At 39.4% G+C, this 25,021-nt stretch overlaps 1 protein-coding gene across 2 annotated transcripts in view; it reads right to left on the bottom strand.

The window, feature by feature from the left end:
• Positions 1–2,892: 2,892 nt before the first annotated feature.
• The window catches only part of LOC115429512 (formin-like protein 5), a 32,703-nt gene continuing 10,574 nt past the window's right edge, over positions 2,893–25,021 (bottom strand). For both annotated transcript variants that reach the window (XM_030149034.1, XM_030149035.1), the window contains exons 3-9: positions 21,660–22,243; positions 21,288–21,446; positions 14,140–14,277; positions 13,378–13,520; positions 8,641–8,811; positions 8,364–8,472; positions 2,893–7,073 (exon numbers count right to left, since the gene is read on the bottom strand). In XM_030149034.1, the coding sequence (XP_030004894.1) occupies positions 5,088–7,073; positions 8,364–8,472; positions 8,641–8,811; positions 13,378–13,520; positions 14,140–14,277; positions 21,288–21,446; positions 21,660–22,243 (3,290 nt within the window). In that variant the 3' untranslated portion in view covers positions 2,893–5,087. The remainder of the gene's footprint in view (positions 7,074–8,363; positions 8,473–8,640; positions 8,812–13,377; positions 13,521–14,139; positions 14,278–21,287; positions 21,447–21,659; positions 22,244–25,021) is intronic.

Genomic DNA, 25,021 nt, shown 5'->3' with positions numbered 1-25,021 from the left:
CCACATCTAGAACCCAGGGTTCCCCATGGGTCAACGCACTAGTCTACATTATAAAAGCCAAGTGGCCTCTGTGTGCATGTGTGTGTGTGTGTGTGTCCGGGATTCACACAAAATCTGTAAAGAGCTGACTGCTGCAGTTTGTCATACTTATGTATTTTTGGTCAAGAAAGAGACTAGCGAAAATGACAAGTTGATAGGACCAATATTTTAGGAGATATTAGTAATTTTGGAATACAATAACCTTACAATCACATTGCTATGGCCAGAACGATGTGGCTGTGACTGCTGGACAAATGCGATACTACAGCATGCATGAATACATGCATGAATATACAACAGCATAAAAACTACCACATCTAGAACCTGTGGATACTCACGCATCAGCATGCTAGTAATAGTATAATAACCTATGAATATAATCCAAATTTTTCTCTTTTAGTGTCAAAAATGTAAATTTACATAATGAAAATGTGAGTAACCTCAATGACCATGTACAACCTGAAGTTTCTCAAGAAAAATAACTAAAATTTCAATATCATTATTTTTCAACTTATGAAGACAACTTACAGATCACAGTGGATCTACAAATGCACAAAACATTTAGTTATATGCATTATACTGTTAAAATTGCACTTTTTTTTTTTTTTTTTTTTTTAGAACATTTCAGGTTGCTCATATTTATTTAGAATATTCACATTTTATTGTAATAGCTTGTATGTAATTTTTTTTCAGAATGTAATTTTACCTTTTTCTCACATTCAACCAAAAAGAAAATTTCTTATCATTACTTGTAGGTTATAATGCTATTATTATTATTATTATTATTAATTATTATTATTATTATTGTCATTATTATCTTATTTATTTTTTATTTTTTTAGATCACATTGGGCTGTATGTGGCCCCAGAACTAAAACAAGTTTGACACCCTTGATGTTTAATGTCTTCAGTGTCATTTTTGCACTTTGCAAGTTCCTCACATGGCCAGTTTAGGCCCATGGGCTGTATGTTTGACACCACTGGGCTAGAGAAAATGTATGAACAAGACACACATTCACATAATGTCCATAGGCTTCAGAGTGGAAACTGCCTCAAGACAGAGTGGACTGGACAGGACACAGAGATGGAAAAAAGGTAAATGCGGAAGTTTGACTAAAGGGAAATATTTATATACGCATACACAGTAGTAGAAAAAGGTTTTGGACACCCTTAAAATGTTACAAAATTTCAAATACTATCATGACTACATTTGTGGCTGCATAAGACAGACACAAACAAACACAAATGATGTTTTTGGTTTATTCTCAATAAGAAAAAATAATTAAATTTTTGAACATGTCATGCACTGGATGTGTTTCAGTATTTTGCCAAAACATCCACTTTTGACCTTGATGGAACAGAGCATGTGCAGAAGGGAGCATGTGGGTTTGGAGTTCAATGACTATAGAGTGATTCTAAATATACCACAAATGCATGGGATGAACAAAAACTTTTTTCCGACACTGTATATATATTAAAACGTATATCCAATCATGTGAAAAGGCCTAAATATTGAGAAAATACTGTGCGATTCCCTCGGTCATGTGCTTCAGTGAGGTTTTCCCTCCAAAATCCCTTCTTTGTCTCTGCTCCAACTTCCTGCCTCACACCCACTCCCACCATTTAAAGGTCAGCTGAGCTCCTCTGGCATTCCTCTGTGTGTGAAACAGAGACAGAGATAGTGTGAGTGGAAGAATGAAATGAGAGGAAAAGGCTGCCCTGAGTTGTATTTGACCTGACACACACCAGCCATGAATTATGAGGCCGCTGCAAAGTGTGTGTATGTGTTGTCCACTCGGATCTCGCCTGGTGAAAGTGCTGAGCTCATTGCTGCAGACTGCAGTGAGTGGGTGGCTTGCATAACAGCACAACAGAGTAAACTGAGGTGGATAAACATCAGACAGAAGAAGAGGTATGGTCTTTAAAGTACAAGTTGAAGAAAGAAAGTGACTTTGGGAACCCTTTAAGAGTCAGATCGATGCCTAATTCTAAACCAGAAAACCCACTAAGAAAAATAAAGTTTCAACAGTACAAATGTTGACAGTCAAGTAGTGAGTGTCACAGTAGGCTCACCTCCATCCAAAATGAAAGAATAGAAATTAAACAAATGTGCACAAAAATATCCTCCTGAGTGCCTTGATTGGAAACTTTTTTTTTTTTTCCCAGATACTGTGCATTTTTTATTACCCTGCCCCCCGAAGGGGAGGCAAGGGTATTGTTTCTGGTTTGGTTTGTTTAACACTCTAGCAGCAAAACTGCTGGTTGAATTCATACCAAACTGGGTTTATAGATTGCCAGTGACCAAGAATAGATCTCATTACATTTTGGGAAAAGTAGGTCAAAGTTACAATATTTTTTTGAATTTTTACAATCTTTTTTTCCTATTATAATGGGCAAAATATGTGTGAGGGGCAGGGTTTGTTGCGCCTGACGCTTTTTTTTTTTTTTTTTTTAAGGAAAGCTATAAAACTCTTGTCCACTACAGAGGACAAAAATGCATTGCATGGGTCTCAGAAGGACATTATAAATTTTTCCTCTTTTCTTTTTTCGCTGATGCAGTATTAAAAGCAGAAAAGATCCATGCTTAGACAACATTTTCATACACTGAACCTTTTATTATCTAGGCTCATATTTAAAGTAGAAACCACACTACAACTTTATTCCTCTTTACAAAACCTCTTATTTACACTACAGTGCTGACAGTCAAAAATCACAAAAACAAAATAGAAAAATAAAACAAAACAAACCTTGAGATAAATAAACTCTGTGAAAACAACGCTAGCCCCTGAAAACATCTTGTTTTCAACCGTATTTTGTCACATTTGTACAAAAAATATATAATTTCCTGTCAGGTGTTTTATTTCGTAACATCTGAAACCCAAAAGCTTAAAAAGAGCTGCAGAGCGCCTTACAACTGGCATCAAGAGCTAAATAATCACCCCGCTCTCCCCAGAGCCGCACAGTGAACAGTTCTGTTGTTGAAATCAAGTCCTTGGAGGCGAACTGACCAAGAGAGCTGAAGCTGCATCTTCTCGTTTTCCGAGATGTTTCCAGGCCAGCGGTGAGACTAATGGTGAAAAACACCACCCTGTTTGTAGGTCATCATCTCATTGGGCCACAGTTTGACTAGTCTCAAGTTACACTGCAGATACCTGGAGAGTTTTCAGCAGCTTTAGATGCCAATTTAAGGCTCTGCTTTCATTTTCCAGTGAATACATTAAGATTGGAGTTCCTGAAAAGTAGCCTACAGACAGAACTCCTCCTCTGTGCGGCTCTGGACCATTTAGTAGTTCACAGTTAAGGGCAGGCACTGGGGAAATGCTGTGGGCTACAATAGCAAGTGGGCTGTACACACAGGTGGCGCTTACATCTTCAACAAAAAGTTCAGTTCAGTTCCTGCTTGATAAATAAAAACATAAATGTCTAATACTCCACACTGTAGAGAAAATGAGTCACACAAACTTCAGCAAAAAGACCTTCTGAATCAGATAAATAATGCTTTGGGAATGAACTCGTCATTGTACCATCTGTTTTAAAGTGTCTTAGAGCATGTGTTCATAAAAACAAAATAATTTAAAAAAACACTTGTCACAGAAGCGCTGAGGCCTGAATGCAATATATTAAAATGCTTGTTTTGGAAGAACCTGACTTTTCCCTGTTGATAATTTGAGATAATTCGGTGTATTTCAATGTTAATACAAGTAGTGACAAATTGATGTGCTACAATGAGTCACACTTGAGAAGTCTTTATGTCTATATGTTTGATATTTTTATTCAGATGTTATAAGATCTCAGGCAAACTCTCAGGGAGCTGTACGCATTAAAATTCTTTTCCAGATAAACAAATATATCCATGAATTTTGACCAGTCACCTGAAACAACTACACATCTACAATCATCAGTGAGTAACTATGATTTAGGTTATTTTTTCTTCAGGATGTGAATAATAAGAGGGGTTTCCTAATTTGTTTTGCTGCAATTTTCACAGTATGTCAGTGTAGCAGCTCCAGTTTGTTTGTCTGACAACCAACTGCTTAGTTTCCAAATTTAGGAGACCCCTCTGAACATCCAACACACTCTGACAGTGAATTACACTCAGAGCAGTGCCACTGAAGGAAAAAAAGTTCATCTCAATGTAAATTGTAATTTTAAGATGTAATTCAGGAGCGATACTAGACTATGGATTGTTACACTGGTTTTAATAACTGATAAGAATCCTTGATGGAAAATTAAACACTGACACTGATTAAGGTAATTTCTTGCAGATACCACATATTTTTAGTAGTTAGCTACTGGAAGTTGTCTCTTCAGTGAACATGATTCAGTGACCTTTATTCACATATCTAAAGTTAGTATATAAATACTGATCCTTGTCATATATCAATGATGGAAAATCATAGATTATTGCAGAGCATTATTGCTCAAAATACAATATTAGGGACAAATACAGCGACGCACTATTGATGTATTGATACAATATAACAAAAGGAAACGTAGCAATATTACAGCAATACATGCATGTATTGTATAATATTGCAATCTGACCCATTATTATTCCAGAAACAGTCTTGGGCACAAAGACAGTACTAGAAAAAAGCCACAGACCCAACATTTGCTGAATGTTTTTCTGTCTACCTCTTCTGGCACACAGATTTTCTGAAATTTGAAAGGATCATGCTCATTTCAACAAATAGACCCAGACAGCAGTTTGGCAGACTTTTGAGTGAAAATTGAGAACTCATCCTGACTTCCAACCAGAGGAATCTCACCCATATCCTCATACTCAGATGAAGGCCAAAACTACCAGTAAATGCAATAAATTCCTAGATTTTTTTTTTTTAACTTGAGCGCAATCAGTTCAGCACAATCCAAAGTAAAACCAAATGGTTGAACTCTGCTTCATAAACTAAACTGTACTCATATACTGATGCACCCCTTGTCCTCCTTGTTTTTTTCTTTTTACATCATTTTACAATCACACAACCAAAGTCAAGCCTTGTCCATATACTGTACAGTCATTTTGAACAATATGTTTATGTACAAAAACCTCTAAAAAATCTGTTTCTGCTCTTCCTCATGCTGAAATGGCCCTGGAGGTGGATGGGAAAAAACAGAGGGGGAAGGGTGAGAAGGAGGAGGTGGAGGTGGAGGAGGGGGAGGAGGTGGAGACTGTGAGGAGGAAGGAGGAGGAGGGGGATGAGGGAAGGACTGAGGGGGAGGAAGGTGAACCTGCGCTGGTGCTGAGGGTTGGTATGGTGGCTGGAGGGGGAAGGGTCCGGGTGGCTGGGAGAGAAAAGACTGAGGCGAGAGGTAGGGGTGAGAGGGGTAGTGAGGATGCTGAGGGGGGAAGAAGGGTTTGGCGTGTGGGCTGAACTGGTGTGGATGTGAGAGGTGAGGAGATGGGGAGCTGGTGAGGGGAGTGTTAAGTTGAGATGAGGCGGTGTGGGCGGAGATCAGTGGGGGCTGGGGCATTTGGGGGTAGTATGGTTGAGACTGGGTGGTGATATTTGGTTGGTGTGGGGGATGTAGGTGAAGATGGCTGAGGTGAACTGAATGAGGAGGCGGTGTTTGACTGAGGAAAGAGTTGAGGGTCTGAGGCTGCGATGGGACAGGGGGACTGGAAAGGGGATTTGGGGGGTAGATCGGGGGTCTGTGCAAAAGGTGGGAGAACGACGGGGGAAGCATTTGAGGGAGATGAGGGTGAGGTGGAGGAGGGTGAGGTGGAGGAGGGGGAGGGGGGAGGTGCGGTGCGTATTGCTGCATGTAAAGTCCGGGCCTGCCGACATCCTGTGGAAGATGCGAGTCCATGTTTGTCCTGGAGTCCACACTGCGAGTCCACTTCTCAGGGACATGTGTCCGTGTGTCTGTTGGCGTTGGTGCCCATGTGTCAGATACCATGTGTGTGCGTGTTTCTGCTTGTGAGTTCACAGATGTCTGTATGTCCACGGGGGGTGTTCGCCTCTCATGTGATCCCTGTGGCATCCTTACTTCTGGAAGCACCTGTGTCCGTGTGTCTGATGACATCATGAGGCGATACGAGTCTTTGACCTTCGGCTGATCTGACTGAGAGGAGGAGGGCAGCTGGGAAGACGCAGTGGAAGGAGGAAGGGTGAGGAGATGCGAGGAGTTTGTGTCCGCTGTGAGCTTGGGATTCGTCAGTGATGATGTGGAGGTTGATGAGGGGGAAGATGAGGATGGAACAGGACAAGGAGCAGAGGTAGAAGGTGGAACAGGGGCCACAGAGGGTGACAAAGAGGAGCGCGAAGGAGTGACAGTAGGTCCAGCTGTGGGCGATGAAGAAGAGGAAGAGGAAGACTTTGAGCGTGGGGGCGTGAGGGGTGATTTAAGAGCTGAGGAAGAGGAAACTGTGCTGCTGGAAGACGTCGTTCTACTGTCCAAGTGATGGCGATGTTGGTGATGATGCTTTAATGACGCTTTGGGTTTTATGTCCTGATGAGGAGGTGAAGGTGATCTGCTCTTACAGAGAGGAGCTGCAGGAGGAGGATCCTGCTGTTTGATACTCTCTCCTTCTTTCACCCCCTCCCTCTCCGACTCTCCTGAGGGACAAGGCTGAGATAAAAGAGGTGGATTTTGTAGCACAGGAAGAATATGAACCTCCGCCTCAATTTTCACAGCTGGCAATGTCCTGTTTTCTGCTGTATCCACTTCCTCCGCCTCCTGTTTTATCCTCTCCTTCACTCCTTTCTCACTCTTTTTCTCTCTCCTCCCCTCATCTTCCTTCTTTTCCTTCAACTCTACCATTTCCCCCTCTTCCTCTAGATCAACATTTTTCTCCTCTTCCTTCATTTCTTTTCCTTCTTCCTCCTTGCTTTCCTCCTCTTGGGCCTCCTCTTGGTGGTACTGTCGTAAGCGGATGTGCCATGCCAGGCTGCAGACGGCCGACACCGTCTTGAACTGGTGGACAACATTACGAGGGATGAAGTAGATGTCATCATGGCACAGGCGGATACGAGCATAGCGAATGCCCTCACGACGCAGCTGGTTTAGTTTGGCATCGTCCACCCACTGTACACACTGCAAAAAATGCGAAAGGGAGAGAGGAGAGTTAGAAACCTGGGTCCAAATCTAGTTACACTACATTATTTTTGAGAAGCAGATTTGGACTGGAACTGCAAATTTGGCACCAGTGGCCACAGTGATATTAGGCAGTGAAAAACTTAATCAGTATTGATAGTGGCCAATATGATCTATTAAATGTTACTAAATATTTATGATGGGAGACTTTTTTTTATCAACTTTTATTTGAAATAGCTGACATCAGTGTCCTAAATAGTAAACTTCACTTAAAAAAATACAACAAAATTCATGAGATATGAATATAAATAATAATAATTTTCTGCATTTTATTTTTCCGGTCACCTGATAAATACATAACATACAGTATGTGTCATAGGTGTATTTCACCCAAGTTCTATTATACTCCCGTGGCATTTACAATGGGAAAATGGTTGAAACTGGAAGAACACAGTAAAATCTTAAATATTCCTAGTTTTCTTCAAAATAAAATTTTGACATTAGAGAATGTATGCTTATATAGCACATGTGCAAGGCTCTAATCACAACCAATGTTCCATCCCCTTACTATTTATTATATGGAAAATATTATATTTATTGGGGATTTTTTTTGTAATAAATCATTCAGAATTCAAATAATTGAACTGGCATTTAAAGGGTTAAAATCTTGAAAACTGTTGAATGATTTGTAATTTTGAGCAGGGTGGAAGTTGTTCAAGAGATTTATTTTCTAAAAGCAAAATAATAACAATAATAATCATCTCATGGGGAAAAAAATAATGAATGTAACTTTAAGGCTTTAATTTTGTGATCAAAAATGTTCAGTCCAAGTGGCAGGTGGATTTTCCAAAAGTAATACATCTTGTTTGACAATTATTCTATTCCAGGGCATGCATGACAGTTATCAGAAGTATTTGAAACCTAATCCAATAACCTCAAACTGACAGTATGTCATGATTATTGTATGATGTTAAACAGTTTGATGCTGGCATTTAATACTGTAAACATACATACTGACAGGTATATGCATATTTTTCCTTTTTCTGAAATTATCTACAGTGCAACTTATTTTTCAGCTCCACACAGGTTTCTAAAGTGTTGCAGTATGCAGTTCTTAATTTCTCCACCAGATGGTAGCATCAAACATCACTTTACATTAACTATCAACATGAACTACTAAGTGTCAAATTGAGGTACTATTTTGTACTAATTTGATCTAATTTGGGTTTTATTATGATTACTTTACTAGAGTGAATGTAATGTATTGATTCTTTGTGTGTAATGTAACACCTGAGACAATGGAGGTTCATGTAAGTCCAGCTGCAGCCTCTGAACTACGTAAGGAAAGTCACCAGCATGGAAACACACAACATCTTTGGTTACACGAGGAGGCTCCGTGCTGAAAACAAGAGTGGGAGGGGAGGAGAGAGTAAACCGGATTACATGATATCGGTTGAGGAGTAAGCTGTGTAAATACCAGGCATGTGTTACTCCAAAACAAACAGCCACTGCTACCAACAGTGACATTCGGAGTGTGTTTGTGCTCGTTTATTTCCTCTGTGCCTACCCTTCTCCAAATCGCACAGCCTTCAGCACTCCGACAGCCGCTGTTGTCTGGCGCTCAAATCCCTGACCGATGTGATCAGCGTGGGCCCGAGTGCGATCCTCAAACAGCATCTCTCTGGGCTCACTTGTCCTGGGTAGAGACTGGAGCAGGTTCTTCACTTCATTGGTGGAGCTACATAAGGACAGAAATGTACAGAGAGTGAAGAAGAAGAAGAAGAAAAAATAAATAAATCAGACTGCCCACAGAGTTAAGAAGAAGCTGCTTCTCCTGTCTCTCCAGCTCTGCATCTCCTGTTGTCTAAATAAAGAATAAAATGACTAAAGGTGAGTTGGCCGCTCACTCTGCCAGTTTTGTTTACTTCTTTTTTTCCCCCTTTCTGTCTGCTGTTGCAAAAATAAAAAGCACCCACGGTCTTTTCTGGCAGTGTTGTTATCTTGGCTGACTCGTTCATTGATGTAATCCAGATGCCACAGTATGACAGGAGGACCAGAGAGGATGCAGAGGAGGAAAACAAGTGGACATTATGAAACACACTCAGTGCATATAGGGCCTCTTAGAGCACTGGAAGAGATTTTACCTATAGATGGTAGAGGTTGGGAAATTGTATTTGTTGACTGCAGATATTCCGTGTATAGCTGAGCTTCTATCATATTACATTTACAAATTTCATGTAATGTTTTCCATTTTTGTGGAATCAGTAAGGTACACTGCAAGTGAAAAATTACAACAATAACAATGAGGGCGTGCGGCGAAAAAAAAAGTTACAGGAACAAAAACATGTATGCACAACACTTGGCTTTATACAAGCAGATGCAGAAGCTAAAGAGTAAAAGCATAAATGTGAGCCATGTTGCCAAACAATAGAAGCACTGCAGTCAGCTCACTACTGGATCAGTGACTCACACTGGAGCTGCAGTCGGATTCAAACAAGAGTACAAACACACATGCACAGAGTCTGCAAAGATTCCTTCGAGAGCATAACACAGACACACACATACATACATACAGACAGAACAGCAGTGAGGCTACCCATGCCGAACACTGAATTGTGCATTCATTCATTCAGAGATAAGAGCAGAGAGGTAGGAGTCGGTGGAAGAGGAAGAAAGCAGCAGAGAAAAATAGTACCAAGAGTAGAGGGAGATGATAACACACACACACACACACACACTCACATACAGAGCTCAGTATGTCTGAGCTGACTGCAGGCTGACAGTAATGAATGTAAAACCTGGAAAGCTGGTAAGTGAAACAGTGAAAAGGCAGAGTGTTAAAGGAGGAGTGCTGAACATCTAGAGTGATGTTTGAAGACTACCTCAGCTATCCTCTATCCATGAGATCCTGTATTATTATGTGCTGAAAACAGACAGCTATCTCTGCACTAAGTCACCAAAAAATGCTGTTTATTTTTTGTAGTTAATAAAGTCAGTCAAATAAAGAGGAAAATGAGAGGGATGTCTGAGCTGGTGCTGAGGCAGGGAGGGAGAGATGATGATGGTGAAGGGAGAGACGGGTTAAAGATGGAGCGAGGTGTGCTAAAGAGGGATAAGGCAGTAAAAAGGAGAAGAGAAAAGAGAGGGAACCACCTGCATTGACACTGTACATGAATGTCTTAAAGCTACAGTACACTCTGCACATCTACAATTCAGACACTCCAGTATCATTACCCAGAAATAATGTGCCAATTACAGTATTTTCTCAGTTCATTGATTTCAGAAGATTTAGGTCCACAGATGGGGGATTTGAGAGTCCTCCCACAAAAAGTAATGTTTTTCTTTCCTTTTCTGTTTTTTTTTTTTTTTTTTAAATGCAAGCGCCGATCATTTAGGACCAGTACTATTAGCATATGTGTACAATAATTTGGAAAAATGGACGTAGAGAGTAAATAAATTAAAAAGTCCACTGAGGACTAACTGCAACCATTAGATATGGGAATACTCTGTTCTAATGTTCTCCACATTGATTTCAAATTCATTCAGCCTGTGGTGCTTGGTTGCTATGTCTCTGCCTTATAATCACAGCCGAAGTCCTGTATTCAAGTGGAGAATTTAATCATTAATCATTAAGTATCATTAATATGTCAAAGCAGTTTTGCAAAAGGTAACACTACAAATCCCAAAATGCAATTAATTTACAGTTTTTAATGCTTTAACAGTGTAATGCAGCTCATACTGCAGACCCAAAGACAAACTGAGGTTTGACATGGAAATTAATCAAACTATACATCTTCTCACCAGCTCCTCATTAGTTTTTGTCTGCAAATCGTTTCAGCTCTACTCGAGACTAAGCAGGCTGCAGTTTGACATCCTGCTGAAAGTTTCTGGCTACCGCTGCACCTTGTCATGTAATTTGTATCTGGCCTGGCACAGCGTAGTCTGCATCTTATTTGCATCCAGTGTTGGCTAAGGCTACTGAGGTTACTATGCAATTATCATAAATCTCTGAAAGCACATCGGTACTTCACTAAAAGCTGAAATATTCCGGTTTATTTTCATCTTCTGACCACTATAATCAAGCTGAATTCTCAGACTGTGAGTCGCAGCACTGTCAGAAACACATCACCGCTCGACCTTTTCCTTAAAACCACCGAGAAAAAGAGGCAGTACTGTGATGTTTCCCATGCACGTAGCCGAGCCCACACAGATACACACTACACATTTAACTCTGGTGACATATAATTTAATATTTGTGGGTTTTTTTTTTTTTTTTTTTTACACACTCAGCACTGTAACTCTACAATAAATCAACTTAAAGGCGGAAAGGGTGAGGTCAAGAAGAAAAAATGGGGGAGGACAGCAGACAAACTGTAAGCGAAATAGAGGAAGACAAAGAAGGTATTTAGGAGAAGTAAGAGGACACAAGTAAAGAGAAATGAGTAAAAAAAAATGGAATAAGAGGAAATAAAGGAAGGAGGTTAATGAAGGAAAGATTAAAGAGACAAAGGCTGGACAGCATGACAAAATTATATCTATGTTTCTGGGTCACAGTTCATAATTATTTCTCACTGTAACAAGAAAAAACCTGAAAAGGATGAAGTCATAGTGATGAGATAAGAGAATACACAGGACAGGAGGTAATGGTTTACCCTCTTCCTCTGAGTCCCAGCTGTTAGACAAGTGTTTCTGACAGTCACAACACACAAACATGAACACAAAAACATACACACTCTCTTGACAGCTGTCTCTTCAAACGCAGTCTGCTGACAATGTGCACTAACCTGAACACAACATGAACACATATGCATCACACTGAACTAAATCCAATTTTTGACATTGATATATTGTTTTCCTTTATTACCTCTGTTTTACTCACCAGGAAAGAGACTATATCAAGCTTTTGTTGACATAAGTAAAGCCAAAAATTTTAAGTTGTGACGTACAGGTTTCCTACAGGTTTCTACAAGGTAAATTTAAGACTTTTTAAGACCTTTTCAAGACTACTTAGAACAGAATTTAATGCCCATTTCACGACCATACTGGCAAATATTCCTGACTCCTAGAATTTAGGAAAATATATTTGTTTATTCCAATGCCTTGATTCCCACTGTTCCGAGGAATTCTTCACCAAGGGCTGCAAAGTTAGTGATAATTGGTTCCTAATTTCGATATAAATTTTGAGTCAATTAATATTACTGTCTTTGCAGTTTGGACATTTAACAGACACATTTAAACACAATACAGCAAACAACTTTATGGCAACATGATTTAAGACCTACTGTATCAAATTTAATACCTTTTAAAGACTTCAAGGTATTAAATGCAGATTTGCAAATTCAAGACTTTTAAGACTCCGTGGGAACCCTGGACATACTACCGGGGCAGATCGATTGTCTAATTCAAATCCATCTTAATTTGCATGATCTAAAATCCATTAATAAAATCCAAAGATTGTTTTGTCTTAATATATTATTTAAACCCATTGTTTTCTAAATGATAAGGCTAGAGGGTTCCTTGTTCAATTTACAGCATTATTTCTCCAAGAATCACTGTCACATTCAAGACAAACTGATTTGTAACTGACAACTGAATTCATCCACAAAACATATTGGGACCTTGTAAATCTAAATCAGTATGGATAACTGACCTTATATTCAACTCAACAGAGCTCAGTGTTTCAAGGAAGGTATATCTGTGTTGTGTGTCATCCAGCATGCAGCTAGCCCCAGTGTGAAGTGGCTTCTGATGTCGACTCTATTAACATAACGATGATCTCATCTAAGTGGTGAGCCACATACCGCTCACATCACACAAACACATGCAGGCAATCAAACACACATACACAATGCTCCTCTGTAATAAAGCATGTGTTAGTGTGTGTATGACACAGAGCTTATGTGTAAGCAACAATGACACTGTGACAGGGACAAACACAGAGGGTGTAATTGCCTCATCCGGCACCGCTCAGCTACAACAAAGCCTCATGCTGCTTCCACGGCTGCTGCTTCAAATGCGCGCGGTGTGTTTTGTTGCTGTTTTTCATAATGACTCCTCATGGGCTACACTAAGAGTACAGAGGCAAGCTGGCTCAATAAGGTAAACACACAGATACACCCTTGCAGCCACAACTGAAAACATTCACAAAGACCAAAATCCCTGTTAATTCCCTCTGTCTCATTGCAGCGCTTAAGGGGGATACAAAATATTGGCTGCCTTTATCAGCATGTGAATTTGTGTAATGGGCAGTGAACAGTACTACAGTGTGTGCTTCTGCAGGTAGTCATGCTGGGTTAAAACTCACCGTTTTCTTTTGAAAGGCGACTTTGGTATATCAGCTACAGGTATCATCTGTTCTCCTGGTCTGACCCACATTATTGGACCATCGTCGCTCTCTCTGGGATTCATTAGACTCAGACTGGAGAATGTTCCCCATGGAAGAGTTCGCTACAGCCAGAAAAAAGGGGGAAAGTGGAAAGTGAGCAAAAGAAGACACGAGGAAATGTCGTATGATCCTCTCACTGTTCATTGAATTAAAGTTTCCTCATTCCAGAGGTGGCCAAAAATATGAACAGAAACAGCTTCCCCACAAAAGCCTGTCACTGGCACCCAAGATGTTTCAGAGGGTGCCAAAGCTCTCGGCAGACAGGAAGTACCAGAGGATGCGCACATTCAAAGGGAGCTTGAAAAGCCTCTGACTGCTTTGACACACCACTTAGCACCTCCTGTTTGCCAACTACCAGTGAGAATTGTAGGTGTGTTGTTGATGTTAGCGTATGGCCCTGTTCAGTTGGTGACATGTCTAAATCAATGATGCTAATGCTTCTATTTATTTGCACACATGCCTCAACTAGGTAAAAGAAAGCACTTTTCATGTCACCATATAACAGAGCAGTGTTAGTAATTTGTCTACAGTGCAAGTTTCAATATTTTTAGTTTGTTTTTTGAGTCATACATTAGTGAAAATATTTCTGCCTTTTCAGTCCTGTTCAGCTATTCTCTCCTGTTCTGCCGCTGCTTCGCTTTACTTCAGTTCATTCTGTCCTCTATGCCATTTCTGACTCACCTTCAAAAAGGGTGACTCTTCCAGCATGCCGAGGAATTCTGGGAAATAATTTCCGACCTCTTCATCCACAGCTCCCACCAGACTGATCTGTCTCATTGCCCCAGCTCTGTATGTACCGTGACTGTAAGATTTCTTCACCTGGAGTACAAGAAAGAAGAAACAAGATATTAATACTGCTGTACACCAGTCCAACACAAACACAAATATAGTTCTTTAAACTTTGTAGATTTTCATTTTGACTGCAATTATTAGATGCACCATGTCACAAAACTTGAGATTTGGACACTGAAATTAAAGTTTATTCAATTTTAAAATACACATGGAGTCTGTTAGTCATGGCTGGCTGTCAAAACAGACACTGTATGTGTGTTTCTGGTCTTATTTTAGGTTTCTGCTTCACCAGTGTGACTCAGACTATTTGCTGCTCTTCACTTGGCTGACAGAGCATTGTGTGTGCACGTCCAACCAGACTCCCATAACCTTGGCCCTTAAGTGTGTCTTTGTGTTGCAGGTTGCAGTATGTGGCCTGCTTGCTGTGCTCTTGGCTGATCAGAATGTTTGCGAGTGTGTTTGTTGTGTGCACTCTCTTGTATTGCAATTGTTTTGGGAGCCAGTTTGCATTTTATCGATTGAGGCAAGGTCCTTACCTAAAAAGTGAGGACACTTTAGAAGTTGATTCTCAAGTTAAAATTAGAATTAAATTTTGGATTGGACATAGAGCTGTGATAGTTAAGATTAGATAGAGATAAGGTAAGATTAGATAAGATTAAGGTAAGGGAGCCAGGAATGCTTTATGTCAATGAGTGTCCTCACAATGCTATTTGGCACAAACTGGTGAATGTGTGTGTTAGCCAGATCCTTGGCTGCACGCCTTTAGTGAATCACCGCTTGACAACAAGGAAGCAATAAAGCAAGAGGGAAAAAGAGAGAGACTACAGAGGATACACAGGAGAGAAAGTATGAGGGGAAGAGAGGGTTGAAGAAACAGATGGAGAGAAGTGGTGAGAGGAAAAATCGAAAGAAAGAGTGGGGGGAAAAAGGAGGTATGAGATAGAAATAACTTCAGAGATAAAAATGGCAAGAGGGGAAGCATGTAAAATTAACACAACAGTGGGTATTTTTCAAGAGGAAAGGACAAAGTAAGGACAGGAAGCATGGGTGAGAGAGAGGGTAGTGGACAATACAACAGAAAAAGAGCAATCAGATAAGAGCAAATGAAAGGCTGATGTTAAAGAGACAAAAGAAAAAAAGAGTGAAGATGAGAAAAGGAGAGAGATGACAGCAAGTTAAAGAGGAGGCGAGAAGGAAGGAAGGACGACAATGAACTGGAAGAAGACTAAGGGAAGTGTGCCAAGACGTTACCAGGTGGGTCATTGAGCAAGGCATTAAATCCCTCAACAGCTGCTCAGAGGCCAATCATGCAAGGCCGTGGATGCCAGCTGCTTACAGGTGTGTGCTCCAACTACAGATGGATCACAAATTAAAGCAAAAAGTGTCTTACTAAGATGTTCCACTATGTGCCTCAGGACACCTTCAATGCTCCTTGGTACTGACTGTACAGACTGAACAACATTCAAAATGAAGATATGTCGTCATTCTGTAATTTGATGATGGTACTGGGGACTGCTGGTCCATATTCTCACATTGGTTTTCAAAATTTAAAACTGACTGTCCAGACCATAGCATGAGATACACATCATTTTCAGTGACCTCTTTCATCTGGTTCTTTTTCTTTGAATTTGTCAAATTATCTATGCTTCTGGATAGTAACAGCTTAGAGCCAGAGGCTCTGCAGTGCCACAGGCAGAAGGATCTCAAACAAGGATTCAGACAGGACATGACAAATGTGATCCCCTTAAATTCACAATATAACTTCTCATAACTAATGTGTCTAACAAAAAAGCTTATCTATGCTTAACAACCAAAATTAAATGCATCTTTTATACACACACATAGCCATGTGGTTGTTGAGCTCACATTGTTTCACAACACAGGATAATATCCTCTCAAAATGATGAGGACTAAAAGCTTGAAACATTTAGTCAACACATATCAACACATCACCTATCCAAACAACACAACTTTAAATAGTCTCACTGAGTCGGTGACCTAGATACGGAGAAAAAATATGTGTGCACATGGATTCAAATGGCTTCATGGTGTGTGTGCGTATTTGTGAGTGCATACTTAATACTCATTTATGCGTATGAGCATCTATTTCATATGCTTGTGTGTGTGTTTGTGTGTGTTTACACATGCATAATTTAACAGCAGAATAACCACACATTGTTTGCAAAGACAACACTCTTTCACTATCAAAGGAGGAGTATTAGGAAATGCTGCCTGTGTCTAAAATAAACAGATACATTTAATAGTCCATGATACACTCACACATACGTGCACAGCTTGTCGAATGGAAGTGAAGGCAAACAGAAGGAAACAGGAAATGTGACAGACTTCCTCTGAGCAGTGCTAGTCAAATGCTGCAGTCCTGACCCTGGTTCTGTCTACGTGTATATAACCACATTTGATGTGCGAAGTGCGGTTCCAAGCTTACAAGACCTCATGAGCCACAGCGCTGCACCAAATTATCAGGCAAAAAAATTAATACTTTCACATTTAGAAATAGAAATAAATAAATAAATAATAAAACAGCAGCAGATCTCTTAACATAATCCTAATTCACTACATCTCACTTGGTATTCAAGTCCACAGTTTCACAACTTTAAAAAGCCGACATTATTACATGTAATTATCATTGCTGCCATGTCTCCCTGCTGTCATTCCATTTAACTCAAAGCAGTATATTTTTTAAGACTACCAGATCATCTTACTCCCTTGCTGCTTCATCTTTGCCTTGCTGGTTTACTCAGATTATCTATTTTATTCTTGTCTCTGTCAGCTTCTCCATCTCCTCCTCTGCTTCTTTCCTTCATAATACTGCGTCCCCAGTGGCAAGTCTATTAGATCAAGCCTCTCACTTTCCTGCTCTCCTTTCCGTCTCTGGTTCACTCAGAGCAACCACATGTAATTCTGTTTCAAGTCTTCCTCCTTCAGTCAACTTATCCATCACTCTTTTTTGTTCAGTTAATGACATGATTTCACTACTCTGTCTCATTTCCCCCCATGCTGACCTCTGTATCCGTCTGACTCCTCAGTCATTATGTTCAGTCAGACACTAGAGTACTAAGTCTATTAGTCTATTATGTGCCTGCGTCACAACAAAGCTACTCACTGCTGACACAATCACACAAACTATTCTTATATAATCTTTCTCCGCTTTCCAACAAACAGCCATGTGATGGCATCAGTACATATGCATAGGTTTAGGACTAAATCTACTGTCAGGAGCGCATAGAAAAGAGAATCAAGAAACCTTTTTATTTAATCATGCATATAGTGAAGGCTCTGATTAATTTAGGGTTTGCTGAGCTCCACAAAATTATACATGAAAGTGTCTATATGTATGACAGCCAATGCTGATGCCACTGTTAGCCTATATTCCATTGTTTTATTGTTTTTGGTGTCATTTAGTTCCCCACTTTTGTTCCAGGGAAACAAGAATCTTCTTCAACATCTACAAACGAGCACAAATTGACTTGTAATTAAATTTGCAAAAAAAGTTTAATATGACCTCGTCATCTGTAAAATGTCATCTTACATACCAACACAGACAATGATCAATATCAGCAAATATCAGTTGATTTTTAGAAAATATATTGTTGCATCCATACAAAAAAAAAAATACACATTTTAAAAAACAAAGCAAATTAGATTAAATGTTTGTGACAATTATGATCTCACAGTTAAAGTGAATAACTTCTGATGACTTCATCTACATTAGGCTGTCTTCTGCACAATACAGCCTATGGAATTTTATAACAGTAATAAATGTACTAAAAAAATTGTTTTGAAAAGTAATCTTAATAATAATGTAGTAATGTGATTTTCTTTTCTTTTAAGATGAAGCCATTATTTTATTCAAACTGTAACTCTCAGTAAAAAGAGTAACACAGTTTAAAGGGGTCTCCTCTTGAAACTGCACAGTACTCCACTCACTGCTAGCAGCAAATATTATTACATAATTTGCTGTTTATTGAAGCATTACGGCTCTTCTTTCATTTCATGCTGATGATATGAAAGGATGAAAAATCCATATCATATGGGGAAATTACAACCTGGTAATAATAATAATAATAATCATTTGCATTTACTTATTTATATTTTATTTATTGAACATAAATTGCATTTATAAAGCACTTTTCATTCAGAGAATCTCAAAGTGCCACTATGAAAAAGAAAATCCCCTGGTATACTATACAGCACTATCATCAACATACTTTGGATTACAAGAAACAGCTTTCCCACTTTTATACTCTCTGAACTGGATCAAAATGGTTTCAAAACTGCAGTGCAGGACAACAACACAATCAGCTCTATTGTGAACATGCCACAAGATAAAATAAGGTAGTCAGGTCTGACCTAAAACTGTGGGGAAAGTAACCAGCTGTTAAACAAAAGACATAATTTATGTAACAGTTGCCATCATTTCAAACGTCAACCAAGAAATAATTTATATCTTTAAACTCCTGCACCAGCACAATACAAGCATAATGTGAGCACATATTGTAAAACTTAGAAAAGCCCCATCAGTTCTTTTGTCTTTGTGTTAATCATCTAATTTCCTAACTAACCACATTCAGTTTTACACTGAATGTTGAATTACCTCAGTGTCCATGCACATCATGTATTGACTGTCAGGCTGCTCCTGCCCTGAGAAAATAGAGTGCTGTAATCTTCCCATAATCCTTAACACCACTGGAAATGCCTTCAGTCAGGAATATAAAATAATCACATACAGCCTGAAAAGCTGCAAAGCCTCTACCTGCAGTTACATTTTGACAATGCCAATATACACAGTGGCACACACCTCTAGCTACCAGCTGTGAACTCACATATGACATATCAAGTTTCACAGCCAGAGTGAATTGATTAAGCATTCAAACAAGAAAACAGAAACAAAAATACAAATGGCAGATACATATTTTTTTTTCAATTTTTATGTCTCTCACCCACCCTTTTTGACACACACTACAAAAACCAGCAGCAAAATGATAATTTGTGACTGGAACAGAGACCAAAACAACCGAGCTGAAACATAAAGAGCAGAAGGATAAAAGAGAGGGAGAGTGACAGAATAACAGAGGAAGGGAGGGAGGGAGACTCACACCAAAAGGAGAGGTAGAGCAGAACAAAGGTAGTGAAAAAAAGTGTATGAGAAATCATTAATTTGTGTGTTTGTGTGTTCACAGGTGCTTGTGTATGTATCATGTGTATGCTTACATCTGTGTGTAGACTGTATGTCTAGTTCCCAAGGTCACTGCTTAGAGCCGGGAGGGAGGAAAAAAATTAACAAGACCAGTGGACAATGACGTTAGCCCTGCAAGGAACACTACTCTTAAAGGGACAGCCCAGGACAGAGAAACTCAATTTACAGACACTCTACATTTTGCACGGCTTTTCATTATCTCATTATAATTTATTCTATATCACGCAGAGATCAAGGATCCGATCACTGAAGCAGAAGTGGCCGAAACAGAGGGAAACACAGAATAACATTATTAATATTTCATAGTAAGAAACAAAAACAAAATAGCCAGGAGCAGTCTGATAGAGAGCGTAAACTGCTCTACCCCCTGTGGTACCACACACACACTCTCACAGTGCAGTAGCTGGTGTTGCCAACACTCACATTGAAAAAGAGCAGGCAGTATCTCAATACAAAGCCACTCAGGAGGTTTCAGGCAACAAAAGGCTTTTCATTACTGAACTATAGACATGGGACAACGCTAAATGAAGAGGTCTAGCTGTGTCACTGTATTCAAGGGAGACAACTCAGACAGACACCACCAGCAGAACACACACATTTCTCGTTTTTCCAGTTGGTCTCAAAACACAGTGTAGTATGCTCAGGAAATGGTGTGAGCCTCAAACTACAGCTGCTTCTTCACTCCTACTTTTAAAAAGAAAAGAAGAAAAACACCTTTTTGTATTGCTTTTGACTCTCCAGTCTCACTTGCTGAGAGCATGCCATCTGCCTGACAGTTTCACAGTCTGTAACTTTTCTTCTTGCTTCTGCTACTCTTACTAACTTTCCTGCCACTTTCTTTTTCCACACCATATTCACTTGGTGTCTCTGCTGTCTTGCTTACTTTTTCCTTGTTGCTCCTGTGAAAAACTTTCTTCGTTAGATAAAGTGACACTGAAGTGAAAGCAGTCTCCACCTGTTCACTACATACAGCTCTGCTGTCGCTGTTAATACTGTCATTTAGTCTGAGAAATAAGGCATCAGTATAACTGCCATAGCTGTTTAACATCAGACAGATGGAAGCAGATGCCTCGACCAGATGGTTAAAAACACAATGAAACTTCTTTACCCACACAAAACAGTCAGCCACTCTTACCCTACAATGGATTCCTCTCTTCTTCCACTGTTCCCTTTTCCACTCCCTTCAACTTGTACGTTAATCCCTCCTTCTCTCTGTCATCCACTCTCCTCTACATTCATCTCACAAGTATCTCATCCACCCATTTTCCTCTTAAAATATCTTTGTCTTTCTTGCCTTTATCTTATCTTTCACAGGACAAATAATCATCCAAATCTACATATGTAAAGCCAGACAATTTTAACAATTCAGAGTATGACATGTAGTGACATCTAGAGGTGAAGCTACAGATTGCAAGAAACTGAATACCCCCTCCTTCCTCTACAGTGGCTGCATAGGAAGGCTCCTGTTGGCATTAGAAGGTGGTTTGTCTGTTCTGGACTTTGGGGTTAAGAAGATATTTACATTCAATAACCTGCCTGGTTGTACAAAATAATGCTCTGAATATAAACTGCGGTGTGCAGGAATTCCATTCATAGACAGACATAAGATTGGAAGCAGTTGACATATGCTCCTCAGTACTTTTCATGTCAAAAACCGATGATGAGCTTCATGCCCTATAAGACTACAGCTCCATAACTGAAAAATTAATCCAAACAGCAGTCTTTGTTCTTTTCAGATATGAAACCGATTTTATCCTATGAACAAACCATTGTCACAGAATTGTGTGTATCTGCCACACCTGTTTGATGTTTCACTCACCTGAGAGTAAAAATTAGACATGGTGGTAGTTTCTATGTCTTTCTTTCCCAGAATTTCCATTTTGACTGGAGCTGATGGGAACTTGGTTGAAAAGTATTCCAAGATGTCAGGCAGGTAGCTAGCCTCTCCATGGATAATTCCCATAACATAATGAGCTGCCTGAAAGAGAGATTTAAGTATTGTAATTTTAATCATAAAAGATTAAATATTTAAATCTATACAATATGAAGTGTTGAATTGCACCTTTGCATGTGTTTAAGTATGTTTACACTTCCTTTTATGACAAACTACTATTGTACCACATGGTTAGAGGTGAGGGAAGTGATTAATTCAGGAGCAGCAGTATCAATCTGATCAATATCTAAACTGTACCTTGGACGAGTCCTCGCTGAACGCCAAGGTGACAAACTCCTGGGCGAATCTCTGCCTCTGTCCCATTGAGAGAGAGGAGAGCTGGGATGTGTAGGCATGAGCCACCAAGGCTCCTCCGTTAGGCTGGTTCTCTATATGGATGTATGAAGCAAACTCAAGGTCTGCCATCCCAGGATAGCTGCACTGCCGTGGGTGTTTGGTCGGGGACTGGTGTGGCGTCTTGATGGAGGACGATAAAGAGTTGGGGGAGTGACAAACAGAGGAGCTAAACAGGGATTTGGAGGCAAGCGATGCGGAGGAGGGCAGGAGATGTGTGGTTTTGTTGTTAGGTGGAGGGTAAACGGGTAGTGGAGGCTTAAACGGAGAGAGGGAGGAGATGAGAGCTGGAGTAGAGGAGGAGGGAGACGTGGGAGATGAAGAGGATGGAGGGAGGAGAAGTAATCCAGCACAAATGGTTTGGCAAGAGCGGTGGTACATCTTCACTCGTTTGTGCTTTTCTCCTTCTTTGTGTTTCTTCTTCTTTTTCTTCTTCACTTTTTTGATCTGCAGCTCCTCTGAGTTTATCTTGATTTTCTCTTTTTCATCTGGATAGACACACAAAAGGGAAATGATCTATGAGGACGAAAGTAAAAATATAGATACGAAAAATATACAGTTTGTGTAAAGGAAGTACATAATTTATTTAAGCTCTGTAAGACCATTGGAAGTCTTGTCTGTCTGAAGTGTGACAAAACAAATGAAAAAAAAAAAAAAAAATTACTTGCATTTTTATAAATGTATTCAGATTTTGCGTTATTAAAATGTTTTCATCAGATTTTTGTTTTTACCGATCAAAACAACCCCAGATGCATTTGTTTAAAAAAAAAAATAAAATAAAATTAAAGAGAAAATAATGAACCCTAACTCTTCTTAAGCAAGTGTAGACAGATGAGTCATTGCTTCTCCCAGATGGTCTGTATCTCCTGGGGTACAAACATAAAATAAATTGAGGAGGTCTGAAATGGAATCCCTTGAGAAAAGCAGATATGTCTAAGCCAGGAAACAAGCTTTCGAGTGGCATATCTGAACAGAGATAATACTGTACACCGGAGCTGGTTGAATGCCTGAGGCAAGACAAAGTGGAACATGCAAATTTATGCACATTCTACTGTATGCGTTTGCCTGTGAGTGTGTATCAGAGCTGTTGATTTGTAAACATGTTGCTGGTATTCTTGCCCATCAGTTGGACGCGTATGCATATACTGTATGGGAGGATGTGCGCGTCACTTTGATCGAGGTGATGCTGCCTCAGCATAATTCAGACATCAACTATCATGTTGCACGCACATACACACTCACCAACACCTTCCATGTTGTTTGTATCCCACACACGTTTAAAGCCAGATAAGGCAGAGATGAGGGACAGAGCGAAAAAAGAGCAGAGGGAGAGAGCAATAAAGAGAGCAACATAGAGATAAGGTATTTGCAGTACAAAACCCGAGAGACTAATCCAAAAGCTCTTTACCCCACAAATCACCCTTCCCCCAATTCTCTCTCTACACACACACACACTCGTTGATCCCCACACCTAAACCTTCAGAGCAGCATGATATGAAAATAATGTGGACGTGTTAACTAATAGGGTGCATGTTGTGATGGTGACGTGTTGCAATAAACAAATGTAAGGATCCAATTTCACGATTTTATGTGCAGAAATACAGATACTGAAAACAAATCACCTCTTTGTCAATAAAAATCATTTGTAAAATTAATGTCAATTCCCAAAAACAATTTTCTTCATGTACCTATTCATCAATAATCCATCAGAAATAGTTTTGTAAACATATTATTGCAAGGAAATAAAAGATTAAAACTAGTTTAACACTTTGGGGCATTTACTGGACCCCTCCTTATCTACAACTGACATACCCTAACACTACTAGATAACCTGGAGCAAACCCAACACGTTTTATCCACTCTTGATTGAAGTGTCATCAAAACAAGTCACATATATACTGCACTGATGTATTAAGAGATACTTACTAAAGACAGACCAACTGGATCACATCAATATACGCAGTATCATTAATGGCAGAATTTGGCCAATGGCTAACATTATGCTGCTGAAACTGAACTGCTAGTTAACAGAGAAAATATTGAAAGATTTAGGCTAAATCCCAACTAGAATGAGCAAGATTAATGTTAGTTAGCCTGACATTTATTTATTAATTGGTTTGATGTTCAGTCCAGATTAATTTGTATGATTAAATAGAAAATGTACATTCTTACAACTTTGATTTAAATGTTCAACGTAAGTCTAATCTTATAATACAGTTAAAAATGATACATTTTTCAGCAGTTTTTGGAGGGCAATGACAGCAGTGGAAATTACTCAACTTTTTCCTGGTTAAAGTGTTGTTATTTTATGAGCATTTATAAATTCACTTTTGTTTGACCTCTACTATTACCAGAACAGAGGAAGACTTCTTCAAATTCTAACCACCTGCACAAAGCAACCAAAGGCATTTGCTGACCTTTACGAGAGGTGAATTGTAGCACAAAACTACATAATATTTCTCTTAAGAGGGCAAAATGTTTTGTTAAGAATTGAGACCACGTTATTCTTTTTTTGTGGACAGACATTGTAATGTGAAACTGTTTATGAGGGACCTTAAACACACTTTGACATATCACATAAAATCAGTTAATCAGTTGGACAAAATACACTACATACGTTTTCTTAAGAGTTGTATATAGCAAATGACGTATAATTAGTTTCATAAAAACACAAGGTCCAAATGTCAACACACTGGCATCTCTTTTGTTTGTATGAGAGCAGACCACTTGCCTAGGTGGTCACAATCAGTTTACGGTCAGATTAAATACACACACACACACACACACACACACACACACCCTCAGTGGTAGTAAAGCAGCCTTAACTGTCAGAATAGCTGTTAGCTGCTTATTGATTTCAGATACACGTTTCCTTTGGCCGCCTCCCTATCTGTTGCCCTTTAAATTGTAAACTTACCGCTCTCTCACTCTGATTACACTTCTAACTTCCCTTTCTGTTATTGTCCCTCCCAACGTTTGTAAACTTAACACAATCTGATTAAATGTCTCACTCACGATTACTGAATCTGTAATCTCAGGTGGGGAAGGCCGCCTCCTCATTACTCTCTGGACTCTGATTCAATATCCCACCATGTCACCCAGTGTGCCTCCATTATTGTAACACACATTATTAAATACCAGGCTCTCTGCAAACATTCTTTCTCACTTTATCTTCCCCATTAATTCAAACACCTCACTCCTACTGAGACAATAAACCAACATTACTAAAGAACATACCCATCTCAGAGAAACTAGAGAGATTTAAA

Source organism: Sphaeramia orbicularis, chromosome 12 (genome assembly GCF_902148855.1).
Source record: "Sphaeramia orbicularis chromosome 12, fSphaOr1.1, whole genome shotgun sequence".
In the NCBI taxonomy this organism is placed as follows: domain Eukaryota; kingdom Metazoa; phylum Chordata; class Actinopteri; order Kurtiformes; family Apogonidae; genus Sphaeramia; species Sphaeramia orbicularis.
This window is presented reverse-complemented; position numbering and strand designations above follow the sequence as displayed.